Below are 12,270 nucleotides of genomic sequence, written 5' to 3' on the forward strand. Positions count from 1 at the left end.
CCTTGGTGAGGGGCACGCAAAACGAAAAAAGCGTGGTGACGCTCGAAGTGACACGAGTGTGACGTCATGTGATTGGCTCGGCGCTCAAAGTGCTTTTTTGGCGAGATCGCACAAGTCCTCTACCACCGCGCGACTCGGATGGACCTGCTTCGGCGCCTCATCGTGGCGCACATGGCCAAGATGGAGAGCTACCTCCAGTTCGTCGGCGTCTATCTGCCCACACAGATCTACGCGCACCTCTCGTTTCTGCCGCCCGTCGTGACGTACTCGTTTGTCTACATCATGCTGCAGGTACAACAGCACTTGCATCCTCGTTGACCGCTCATGGCATCTACTACCAGGCCTTGGCAATTCTCTGGGGCTTCCTCTTCAACGTCGGGTCGCTTCTCGGCGAAAACGTCATTGCGATCGCGACCATGCCGTGGTCCCAAGCGCTCTCGGTGCTCTTCGTCCATTACTCGGTCATTGGCATCATCCTTAGCATTGGCCGCACGACGTGGATTCTCACGTGGCAATCGGTTGAGGACTTTCCGTACATCCGCCGCGTCATGCGCCACGAAGCGTCGCCGCAACTCGTCGTCTTCCTCTGCGCGCTGCCCATTCTGCTGCTACTCACTAGCCTCATCGTCGTGCCGTCCGTGTGCACCAACCTCGACACATCGCAGCCGATTGAGTCGACGATCTGCAAAACGAGTTATCTTCGGTTCCTCACGCCCGCGTACCCCGTCTTCCAGAGGTCGCTGCGCCTTACCACGATCATTGCCTCGTGGCAGTTTGTGCAGGTCGTGCTCGAGATCATTCCGCGCTGGCGCGTCATCCTCCAGCGTATGTTCATCGATTGGACTGCATGGTTTTACTTATCGCGCTGATCTAGACATGTCGCTTCTCAACGTCTGCGTCCTCGGGCTCTCACTCATGGGACTCAACGGCCTTACGGTGCTCTGGACCATCGAGTGGCTCTTGCGTCACTTCCACGTCAAATTCACATCGTTCAGCGACCTCTCGCCGCTGCGCTGGGAGACGACGGGCCTTGTACTCCTTTGCCTCTGGATCCTCTGGTTCCTCACGCTCGTATGCCACAGCTTTCCGCTCTCCTTTCCCTCGACAGACGATGCGACCCTCGCCGCATTCTTTGGGCGCATCAAGCTGTCGTTCATTCTCGGCCAAGTCATCGTCTTTGTTCGCGCGTGCGTGCACCCGCAGATGGGCTTTGTGCACGCGCAGCTCGAGCTCACTATCATCAACCTCCTCCTTCCGCTCATCTACGTTTTCTCGCTCATTTGTCTCCGGGGTCTCTGCCTCTCGTCCCCGCGGTCCGTCTTTATTAGCGTTCCGATCTCGGCCGGCACCGCGTACCTCTTGTACCGCGTCTCAGGCATCGACCACCCGCACATCTTTGTCGTCATGGCGCTCTTCCTTTACGGCAGCCTCCTCCGGTGGCTCCAGCACACGGCACACAGCAGCACGCCCGGTCGCCGCGTTTCATTCTCGTCCGAAGATCAGGTCAAGCACATTCGACCGCGCACGTACCAACGCGTCGCCTTTCGCTTCCTCCTCGCCGGCTCGAGCATCCTCGCGCTCTACATCCTCTTCCTCTCTGGCTTTGGTGCGCTCACGTTTCTCCAGCGTCAATCCGAGTGGTTCCCAGACGCCGCGTCGCTTGTCGTGACGCCAACGGAAATCAACGTCCAGCACGCACGCGTAAGCATTCCCTTGTTTTCATCTGGGTGTGACTGAGGTTGATCTGTAGGTCGTGAACCTCAAGCTCGAGCTCGCACGCGACGAAGCGCCGCCGATAGTGCCGCAGCCCCCGTTCTACGCGAGCTGCGGCAACCGGTGGCACGATCTTAGCCTCGTCGACTACGCACTTATGTCCCAAGCCGCGTACTTCAACCCGACAGGCAGCGACCTCCCCGACTTTCTCGCAGCCGTCTTTCCGCAGACGGCCGAGGGTGTCCCAATGTTTGACATTCGGATTCCGGACAATTACACGGCAAAAGGCTCCAAAGTCGAGTTTTTCGAGGTTTGGATGTGACGATTTGGCCTGACGTTTTCACCTGTAATGTGGTAGGCATACTCGGCAGCACTCAATCTCTCGGTGATTTCGGTGCGCGGGACGGACGTCGGGCGGTTCCGAGATCTCATCGAAGATGTCAAGATGTTTGCCGAGCCGGTCATTTTTGCCATTCTTTCGAGCATTTTCCCCACAATTCGCATGTGGCCAGACGGTACGACGCTGCGTTTAAGCCTTTGTTTCATCTCATGCATGGTTAGTGACCTTCTCGACGCTCATTGAACTCTACCACGAAATGATGTCACTCTTCGGGCTCAGCCACGAGTATTGGTACTACCACGAGCTCATGCACTACGTCCAATCCATCACGGATCGCAACGTCATCTTGACGGGCCACTCGCTCGGTGGCGGCATCGCTCGGTACGATTTGTGATGATGCTACACTCGGGTCTGACGCTCGTCGATGTATTAGCGTTGTGGGCTCGATCTTGGGGAAGCCATCCGTCTCGTTCTCGCCACCAGGTCCGTTCTGCCCACTCTTGATGCATCCAGCGTCTTATAACGGATTTTGCAGGCTCGGTGCAAACGTACAGCAAGCTCGTGCACGACATTGCGGGCGAAAACTCGATCGTGGACCGCAGGCGCCTGCACCACTTGTCGACGTGTGTGATTCCAGGTAGACTGCCTTTGGAAATATCTTGCCGTGGATTGACGTAATCGGTAGAATACGACCCGATCACGATGATCGACACGCAGTCGGGCTTGATCCAGCGGTAGGCGCGTCTGTTTCTGAAGGCACTCATGTTGTATGTAGCATTACGTGCGACTCGTCGCACCTCTCGATGCAGCTGAGTTGCCACATGAACGAAGGCACGCTGTGCAACTTGATGTCGCACTGCGGCGACCACCGCGCCCGGTTCGCGGCGTGCACGTTCGAGCACCGCGTGTCGACGATCTCGGAGGATCTCTTTGAGATGGTGTTTGTCGACTTGATAGCGCCCACGACGCTGAGTGGCCTCATGATTGCTGTCGCGATTCTCTTCTCGCTCATTCGGTACAAGTACATTCGCCGCTACCAGCGCCAGATCCTCCGTCTAAAACGCTAAGTGTACGCAAGCTAACTTAACAGGACCATCAGCATCAAGTGCTCCATCATGCGTGCGACACTGATGGGGTGCAGGATCAGGGAAGAACTTGCAGCATGTATTGGCGCTGTAAGCGCAAGTGTACAAGTAGCCAATTGTACGATTCATTACGCAATAGAACGTACATGGCGCTCCTAGATGTCTTGCATCATGGGAGAGAGGTCCGGACGGCGCGCGCCGACGACGAAGAAGTCGGACTCACGCCACGCCACGTCAATGTCTTCAAACCCGACGCTCTCGAGCCACTTCATTTGGACAAAGACGCTTGCCATGCCCACGTGGTCGCCCATGATAATGTGGCCGCCAGGCACGAGCGAGTCGAAGAGGAGCTGGAAAATGCGCAAGTGCGCATCCGTGATCGACTCGAGCTCCTTTTGGTCCGGCGCGTAGTGGTCCGGCTTCTCGACGAGCACGTGCACGGCGAGCGAGGCCGTAATGGCGTCAAAAGGCCCCTTCTCGAGCACCGCGACCTCGTTCAAGTTGATGGTGCAGTAGCTGTGCCGGTGGTACTGGCTCAAGCGCCTCGCCGCCAACTGCTGGCGCTCGAGCGACTGGTCGAAGAGCACAACCTGCGCGTCCGGGTACGCTTCGAGCACCTTCTCGGCGCAGAGGCCGCTGCCGGCACAGAGGTCGGCGACCTTGGAAGTTTCGCCCAGCGGTGGAAGCGCATAGACCATCTGCTCGAGCATCTTGGGCACAAGGGGCAGCCGTCGCACAAGCTGGAGGTCGTACCAACGCGCATCGCCCCAGAAGCCTGCCTGTGGCTGGTGCGCGCGGTAGAGGTTACGCAGCCACGAGGTCGGCGCGACGGACCCGTCCGGCTCGCTCGTGGCGCCGGGGACCATGGCTCTGGCCTTCGTCCGTGGATGCTTGGCCGGGCGCGGCGTAGGCGTAAGGTAATCCTTCGGGACATTTTCGACGTACGGGCACTTGCCGAGGTGGTTGCGCATGAGCTGGAGGCGGGACACGATGGCCTTGGGCTCTGGCGCGCCCAGCGCACCGTGGACGCCGGTCTCAAGCTGCGTCTGGTGGGCGGCCCGGCAGGCCTTGCACTCGACGTACCAGTAGCTGTGGTACTTCTCGCGGTTCACGAGCTTGGTGAAGAAGCGCCAGATATCATCGTTCTTGTGGGCGCCGCCTTCGCGTACGTACGCCATCGCTTCTTCCCCCGTCACTGCCATGGATTGGGCAAAATGCAACGCGAATCTGGTCGCGATTGGATTGCGCAACGATTATTACACAAAATTCCACCAATCACATCTCGTCCACCACCTGCGACGCCGTCCCCTCCCCGCAGCGATCTGTCACAACGATGCACCTCTCGAGAAGAAGACCCATTTCCGTCCGTCCCCATCGCGTGTACACGGAACGATTGACGCGGCCACGGAGCTCGCTGGATCGCTGGGCAGGATCCGGGCACGAGTTGTTGTTGATTGGCTAAAATGTAGACAAAATTCAACTCAGCGATTGGCTTCTTTTAGCCCAATAGTGATAGCGGACACCCTTCGTGATCGACTTGTTCTTGGCGGCGGGATTTGGCGAGCTCATGCTTGCGCTCGCGCTCGGCCTTGACTTTGATCTGCTTCTCGAGTTTGGCCTGGGCGATGCGCTCTTGGCGGCTCGGCTCATCGATGGTTGTCGCCAGCGGCCCCAGCTGCAAGGGCAGCAGCGACGACAAGCCAGGTGCGTGCTGCAGCTTACGCTCCACCAGGGCGACCTTTTGTCGACGCTTGCGATCCTGGGATTGCGCTCGGTTCAAGTCCCGCGTCACTTGGGCTTGAGCGAGACGCGCTGCAGTGGGTGAGAGTGATAGCTCCATCGATCCGAGTGCAGGCAAGCGGAGGCGCGAGGAGGACGCATCGTCCTCGACACGGTTGTCGCTGGTGACGATCGCTCCTTTAAAGGCGCTGGCCATGTGAGGTAGCACACGCGTCGTCTTTTTCAGCCGATGACCAGGCGGCGTTCCGGGTTGTGTGGGTGCGTGACAGGCGCTTGCCGTCACGATGCCCGCAAGGTCGTTCTCTTGTTGGTTGCTTGTTGAAAGTGGCTTGAGCGGATGGGGCTTGTGCTTGCGCGCACGGTCAGTACTTTGTGGCTCCGCCGGCCTTCGAATCTAAACGGTACCAGCACTGTAAGAGGCTGCTGCGACTTGTAGCGTACTACGCCAGTGAGTGGTTCGATCGCGCCGTTCGGCTTTTTCATCAGCGACACGACCGACATGAGTCCAATTGGTGGCAACGCAGTCTACGCGCTACTGAGAAAAGGATTCGAACGAGAGAGGTACCGAGGATGCTGCTGGCTCGGTTTTGCGCTCTTTCTTCGCCAAGGCACCTGCCTCGTTGACTAGGCCTGGAAAAAGCACATGGGGGCAGTGCTCGATCGGACAGTGGTATTTTTGAGCTAGGACATGCTGCAGCAAGCAGCTCTCATGGAACGTGTGCTACAGAGATTGAGAAAGATACATTGTCAAGACAAAGTCGAATACATGACACGGTAGTTGGCGTATGTCCATCGACATCCGCAGGCCTTGCGTACACAGTATACACCAGTTGCTCACGTCGGGACTCGCAGGTGTCCACGCTTTCGCTTGTGCAGCACCGAGCTAAGTCGGTTGAGGCAACCAAACAATCGAGCAGCGCGCACCTTGTCGCCGACCAGATTGGCCATGAGATAGTCTTGTAGTGGGTACTTTTCGGCTGCATCAAGCTACGAGATGGGAAAACTATAGACGACACGACGAGGTTCTCAAAAAGAGACTTCGCAGAGAAGGTCATAGTCGGCGTGCGAAAGCTCTCGGCCCTCAAGGTCGTTTATCGCTTGAGGACTTAGTAGAGCGTCACGGAGTGACCGCAGCGCTGGAAACCACGTGCCTTTGTGCGTTTTGCGTAGCACAAACGAGTGCTTGGCATGGGCATTGCTCTCTACAAGGGTATGAATGGCGTCTCGTACGTCAAATACGTCTTGAATCATACTAAAGCAACGCTCGCAGAGGTCCGTGTGCTTGCACTGGAGACAGCGGTATCGGTTGCAGCGAATTGGCTTGGTCTGGCACTGTTTGCACGTCGTGCCAGTGTGCACGAGTGGGTTGCGGTTCGATATGTCGGCTTCCTTCTTGAGCTCCGTGAGTGCCGAGTCCCCCCAGTCGTGGCGGCACAGTGGACAGCTAATCGGCTCTTTCGATTGTTTCCGGCTCTCCCCAAACACCTTCACTGAAGGAATGTGAGCCTATCTATGTTGTCTCGCCATAGAGAGATAGAGGCGCGTACTGCAGTCGATGTGGAAGTTGTTGCCACAGCCGTGCTTGCAGTACGTGAGGTTTTTCTCGCTCTCGACCATTTCTTCTTGGCAAATCGCACACACTTCACCCTCAACAAGCGCATGGCGGGTCGCGACTTGTTTTTTTGTCGTCTCGTCGACTTCGGGTGTCTCGGGGGCCAACTTTCGGCGCAAGAAAGCAGGTTTCGCGCGCGCATTCGTTTCTTCACTGTACCCACCGCTGAGGAGCGTTGTAATCTACGATTCGTTCACGTTAATCCTCGCAGGCACCTACGATTCGTACGCACGGTACCTCTGAATCAATGAGCGACTTTTGCCACACGACGGGGTTGGTCCGTGGCACGCGCAGTATCTTCAACATAACAAAGAGAAGGTGACAACACACATCTTTGTCGCCGCACGTGCACGACTGAACTGCACCGATGAGCACGCGGTACTTAGTGGAGCTATTTTGCTCCTGGATCTACGAGACGAGAATGACGCTATGTAACTTCTTGAGGTGACGAACGACATAGTTGGTCGGGCCTGTTGTTTGAACGAGATACATGGTGCGCCCGATCGTGTCGTCAATCTTGGCACGAATCGCGTCAGGTACCTTTCCACGGTACAGAACGAGTCTTGCCGCCATGTTTCGACTCTCGGCTTTACAAAACGCCAGTGAAACCACTGTTGCATGCATTTTCACTCTCGTGCGCAGCAAATCGATCAAGCGAGCTCTTTACAATCGAGCTGCAACTTGCAAGCTCGTCATAAGAAAGGTCGCGCGTACAAGTGCTCGGAGGATTCGACGACGTCACATGATGCTTCTCTCACCTTAGACCATAAACACTGACTTGGCGTCGCATTTTGTACTCTTCAACGTGTTCAGTATCGGCACGAGCAATACACCTGATTTGAACACATTTGTTTTGAAATGCGAGTTGTTGTGAAATGAGTATGCATGTAGTAGTAATTCGCTCCTCACTCCATGTTTAAGATTTGCTTTTGGCGCGCGACGAGCGGCTTCCGGCGCTTCCGACGCTTGGACTTGGTGCCGTAGCTAGCGTCAAAGTCGGCAGGTGCGGTGACAGGCGCGGCGTCAACGGGCGTGGCGGTCTCGCTTCCGATGGGCGCAAACACAATTCGATTGCCTCGCGAGTCTTCGTTGACTGCGCGGACAGTCATAGGCGCCTGCATCGGCTCAACGTCCTTGGGCGCATCGTCGACAGCCGGCAGTTTGGAACTGGCCTCGGCGCTTGCCAGCAACGGGTTGCGCAAGAGGAAGAGTCGGTAGTTTTCGGCTTCTATCCATTGCACGAGTGCATCGTAGCCGTCCAGCGGCACGCCCATGATGAAATCCCACGGACGCCATGCGTCCTGCTCACACTCGGACGGCCACCACGACGGAAAATCGCCGTCGCCATAGTCGATGCGTTGGTGATAGTAGTTGTACAGCTTACGCATCATGTGCGCGTGGCGTTTCCCATGTCCATGGATCCGGTCCGAGCACTAGAAACGAATGGATTCAGGGTCGCACGGCTCAGCGACGTGCAGTACCGGCAGGCAAAAATATTCGCCGCAGTGGGCGCACTCAACCTCGGCACTCGATGCGTTTTCTATATATCGAGGTATCATTGGCACTTGTGTTGGACAAGAGCACACGCCGTACCGCATTGATCGCACTTGGGCTGTGGCAGCTCGGTCAAAAGCTCGCCCGGCATGCGCCATCGCACATCATAGTTGAGCTGGTTCTACAACACACCAATCGCATCCTAGAAATCATTTTGCTAGTGTCCGCACGTAGTAGTATGGAGCCCCGGCGCCTTTCTCGAGCGAGTTGTCAATGTCAATCATATGCTTCCACGCGGTGCGGCGCGCTTCCTTGAGCGCTTCAAGAGTCTTGCGCGCTTGGTGGCGCCGGTAGTGGCACTGCACAACCTGCGCCGCCCAAAAAAGCATGGCTTCGTCGCGTTGCTTCAGAGCGAGGAGCGCATTCAGCTGCACCCGCGCTACCCGCCGCTCAAGCACGTGGGTCCACCACAAGCTAAGGCGCTTCGCCGCTGTGCCTTGTTGCGTATGTAGCTGACGGCGAAGCTCGAGCTCCCAAACGCGCTGCAAAAAGGTCTTGCGGTCCCGCCATTGTCTTTGAATGTATGTAGCGGCCGCGTCTTCGTCTCGACGGCGCTGGGCCTACTCATCAATTCTGTGTGAGGCCGCCATGCAACAAACGCCTGCATTTTTTTTTTCGCACCATGCGAAGAACGCCCAGAAAATTACGTCCTTGACGAGCACGCCACACCGATTGCATCTTCATGGCACTATGGTGGAAAAGCGCCAAATGCTCTCGGCGCGCAGCAAGCTGACGCCGAGCGAGGCGCTGGCGGTACTGAGACTGCAGTGTGATCGCAGCAGCCTGCTCTTCAGACGAGCGCATCAGATCGTGTTGCCGTCGGCGCGCCGCCTCCTGACGGGCGCGTCGGCCCCGCAGCAGTGCCTATATGACAGCGTCAGGTAATGCCTCGTTTTATGCTAAAGAGGTAAGATGTTACCTGCAGCTGCGTGGCCGACTCTTCCTGAGCGGCGTCCTGCGCCTTCTTGGCCGCATGGGCAAGCATGTAGCGTCGCCGGCCGGTGATGCCCCGCCATCGGCGCTGCATGACCACGGCAGCGCGGTGCTGCTTTTTGCTCGACCGAACATGGGCTGCTAGAGCAATTTTTGCAATACGCGAGCGCCGTGTTGCTCGAAATCTAGAAATATTGTCACCCTCAATAGCGATGAATGAAATGCGAGCTTTGCGTACTGGCGCTGCACGAAGATGGCCGCTTCAATGCAGCGCTTCTCCAGTAGTGCATCATACTCGTCCTGTGCGTGTTTCTTATTGCGACAGGCTCGGAAGCAGCGCTATTTCTCTTCATGGACGACTTTATACTATCAGCACAGATTTACCTGAATCTTCGTGGCCATGCGGTGATCGCCGCTTTGAAGAAGTTTTTCCAAGAGCGCCTTGCGACGCCCACGCCGACCGCGAAATAAGCTTTGAATACGGCACACAACCACGTGCTGCTTGTGCGCCTCTTGGGCAGCCGCAAACGCCATGCGCGACTGCCGCTGCCGAAATGTGTTCTATCAAAACAATTCTTGGAAATGGGAAAAATATAGTCGCGGCGTTGGTACTTGGATTTTGATAGCTGCCAAGATGAGCTGGCCCGCGACATCAATCTCTCGGCGCTCTTTGGCGCGGTGTGCGGGAAAGACACCAAGCTCGGACGATGTCGACCGAAACACGGTATATGGCCACGACGTCTTGAGTGCAAAAAGCGCACGCGACGACATACCGCAACCCTATTTATTGACATGACAATGAACTTTGCAACAAAAAACTGGCGAGCTCGCACGTGTAAACTCAGCGTGAGTAGGGTAGAGCAGGCAAACGCCAACTGGTTCACGAACTCATCGGTGACGAGCGAACACCCATTGAGGATCAAATGTGAAAGAGCAGGCGTTGGGTTCCGAAAAGATTGAATAAACGCAAGCAAGCCGACGTCCGTAACATGGGAGCATCCTACGCACGCCAATACTCTCATCGAATGGAACATTGTTTGGCAAAAATACCGCTGAGGTTGAGCACCACGAGCTGATCCGAGAGGCGTGCGAGATGCCGGATACCGAGGTCTGTGATGCGGTCGCAAGAGGCTAGCGTGAGCTCTTTTAGATGCGACGACGACGTAGCAATGTCGTGAAGCACAAGGTTGCTTGTCAGTGCGACGTTTGACAGGTCGAGAGTCTCGAGCTTCGGGCAGCCGTGGAGCAGGTGGCTAATACCGCATGGTGTTGTGTTGTAGCAGCCTTTTAAGCTGACTTTCACAAGCTCGCGGCACCCAGCGCCCAGGCTCTTGAGTGCTCGCTAGTAGCACAATTCTTCGTTCAGATAATGTAACATGTATGCGTTTAGCCTACCTCGACGACTTGAAAGCATCCAGCAAGATCGAGCTCTGACAACTCTACAAGAATATAGGCATGGAAATAAGATGATGATGAAAGTTTGTGCAATACGTACGCGGGCATGTGGCGGCGACGGCCTGAAGACCCTCAAGACCAAAATTTCGCATGACACCATCCGAAATCAGGTACAACTGGCGCAGACTCAAGACTTTCAAATGTGGGCATCCTTCTGAGACGAATCGAAGGCCGACGTCCGAAACGTTCTTGGCGTGACCGATGCGGAGCGTATGGAGACTGGGTGCGTTGGCTCCAATGCTTCGAAGACCTTCGTCCGTGAGCTTGAAGCAGTACGTGAGGTCTAGCGACTCAAGGTGCGAGCACCCTTGCACGAGCCATGCAATACCAACGTCTGACACAAATGTGCATCCTGAGACGTTAAGAACCTAGAGTACGTAAGATGACGTTCGAAGATGTTAGGGTAGACCCGCAGCTTGGGGCAGTGCTCGCCGAGCGAGAGACATGAAATATCGGTAACGCGCTCGTTGACGCGACCTTTTTGCGTCGCAACAAGCAGCGTTTCAAGGCGCGTGCAATACTGAGCAACGCTAACGACGCCCGTGTCGGATACCTAAAGCAGGATGTAGGCATACTCGACCATAAGGAGAATGTTTGCAGTCGTACTTGAGAGCAGAACGAAATGTTTAGGAACGTAAGTTGTCGGCACTGGAAGCCAAGCGTTTTGAGTGTCGTGTCAGCAACCTATACCCCAACGAAGATCGACGAGGTCATATCTTGTGGGCATTCGTACTTGTGCGCAACCTGCCACGTCCAAGTGCTCCAGGTGCTGAAAGTTGTAGAACAGCCGCACGAGAACCCACTCATCAAGGTGGCTGCAGTTCGCAATGGACAAGCCTAATGTTGCGTGAGAAGAACCATTTCCGGCAGCACGTATGGTGCTTACGGCGCATGTTTGTGCAGTGGTCACTAATGGCTCCAAGACCAGCTCCGGCAACGCCCGTGCAGCCAGAGATGTTGAGTGTTCTCAGGGTAGAGCAGTGTAGCGCGAGCGTGCGCATACCTGCGTCCGACACCTACACATCTCCAGTGAGCAATCCAAATCCGTGGCGCTGGTATGACCTTGATCGCATTCGCAATTTCAAGGCACTCGAGGCGGCGCACGGCTTCTGCAATGGCAAAGATGCCAATGTCGGTCAAGGCTTCCATGCCGTTGGCAATTATGCTAGTGGTGTCCTCGTTGTTTTGAAAGGATTCGGGACGAAGTGCGCTTCCTATGCGACGTGAGTTTCTATCGACCATTCGTAGTGCTAATACGCACTAGCGCGCAAATTTCGTATGCGAGTATTGTGTGCTGCAATCTTGACAAAGGTGTCGTCCGTTGCCAAGAGTGTCCACTTGGAAATGTGGATCTGAGGTCGGTGCAACAATTGCAACGGGAAAAAGTTGGATGTCCCTTCAAGGCTCAGACCTGGTGCGCTTGGCTTTTTTGAGGCCAGGGTTGGCGCCGGGACAATAACTCGAGCGTCGCGCGTCCCCAAGACCTCTCTGTGGCGACGTCAATAAAACAAACATATACGACTGCGTACCTCCACGCCACTTTGAACTGCACAGCTCGGTCATCGTCTTGATTGCCTCGTGCTTTTGGAATTGCAGTGAGAAGACGCATGTGACTGAGCTTTTCATGGGGCTCTTGACTTCTTGTCTGCGGACGAGGCACACTGCCGCCCAATGCGGCAAGCTTGACTTGAGGGCGCTTGTAGATTCGCTTCGACGCGCGCTTTTGACTACGAGCAGCATGCACCGGGTAAGTACGCCATGACACAGCTCAAACAGACCCTTTGCGATCCGCGTTCGTAATGTCGTGGTAAAAGTCTTCGAGTAAGCCCATCGCCCTC

At 56.0% G+C, this 12,270-nt stretch overlaps 4 protein-coding genes across 4 annotated transcripts; 1 reads left to right on the forward strand and 3 right to left on the reverse strand.

Annotated features, from left to right (window-relative positions):
- Positions 1-101: 101 nt before the first annotated feature.
- On the forward strand, positions 102-3,166 carry SDRG_09331 (hypothetical protein). Its single transcript, XM_008615256.1, has 10 exons — positions 102-291; positions 342-825; positions 875-1,701; positions 1,751-2,023; positions 2,072-2,228; positions 2,275-2,434; positions 2,487-2,536; positions 2,589-2,690; positions 2,739-2,787; positions 2,829-3,166. Exons 1-10 carry the CDS (start codon positions 139-141, stop codon positions 3,118-3,120), a joined length of 2,547 nt encoding a protein of 848 aa, XP_008613478.1. The 5' UTR covers positions 102-138; the 3' UTR covers positions 3,121-3,166.
- Positions 3,167-3,190: 24 nt separating this feature from the next.
- SDRG_09332 (hypothetical protein) lies at positions 3,191-4,354 on the reverse strand. The gene has a single exon (XM_008615257.1). The coding sequence runs from the start codon at positions 4,338-4,340 to the stop codon at positions 3,294-3,296; it is 1,047 nt and encodes a 348-aa protein (XP_008613479.1). The 5' UTR covers positions 4,341-4,354; the 3' UTR covers positions 3,191-3,293.
- A 282-nt stretch (positions 4,355-4,636) lies between these two features.
- SDRG_09333 (hypothetical protein) lies at positions 4,637-7,063 on the reverse strand (the record flags this gene model as incomplete). The annotated part of the gene is made up of 8 exons (XM_008615258.1): positions 4,637-4,950; positions 5,704-5,761; positions 5,803-5,865; positions 5,917-6,080; positions 6,132-6,368; positions 6,426-6,672; positions 6,728-6,898; positions 6,947-7,063. The coding sequence occupies 8 exons, from the start codon at positions 7,061-7,063 to the stop codon at positions 4,637-4,639; spliced, it is 1,371 nt and encodes a 456-aa protein (XP_008613480.1).
- Positions 7,064-7,327: 264 nt separating this feature from the next.
- Positions 7,328-12,270, reverse strand: SDRG_09334 (hypothetical protein; the record flags this gene model as incomplete). Its single annotated transcript, XM_008615259.1, has 21 exons — positions 7,328-7,923; positions 7,972-8,030; positions 8,084-8,165; positions 8,215-8,604; positions 8,666-8,908; positions 8,964-9,162; positions 9,216-9,316; positions 9,362-9,538; positions 9,590-9,757; positions 9,811-9,977; positions 10,028-10,319; positions 10,373-10,416; positions 10,473-10,800; positions 10,842-10,985; positions 11,039-11,116; positions 11,166-11,269; positions 11,319-11,448; positions 11,495-11,646; positions 11,694-11,920; positions 11,962-12,159; positions 12,211-12,270. Coding segments are annotated over 21 exons (3,871 nt in total), but the record flags the coding sequence as incomplete, so codon positions are not given.

The sequence above is a fragment of the Saprolegnia diclina genome, assembly GCF_000281045.1.
Source record: "Saprolegnia diclina VS20 unplaced genomic scaffold supercont1.29, whole genome shotgun sequence".
NCBI classification, from domain to species: Eukaryota; Oomycota; class Saprolegniomycetes; order Saprolegniales; family Saprolegniaceae; genus Saprolegnia; species Saprolegnia diclina.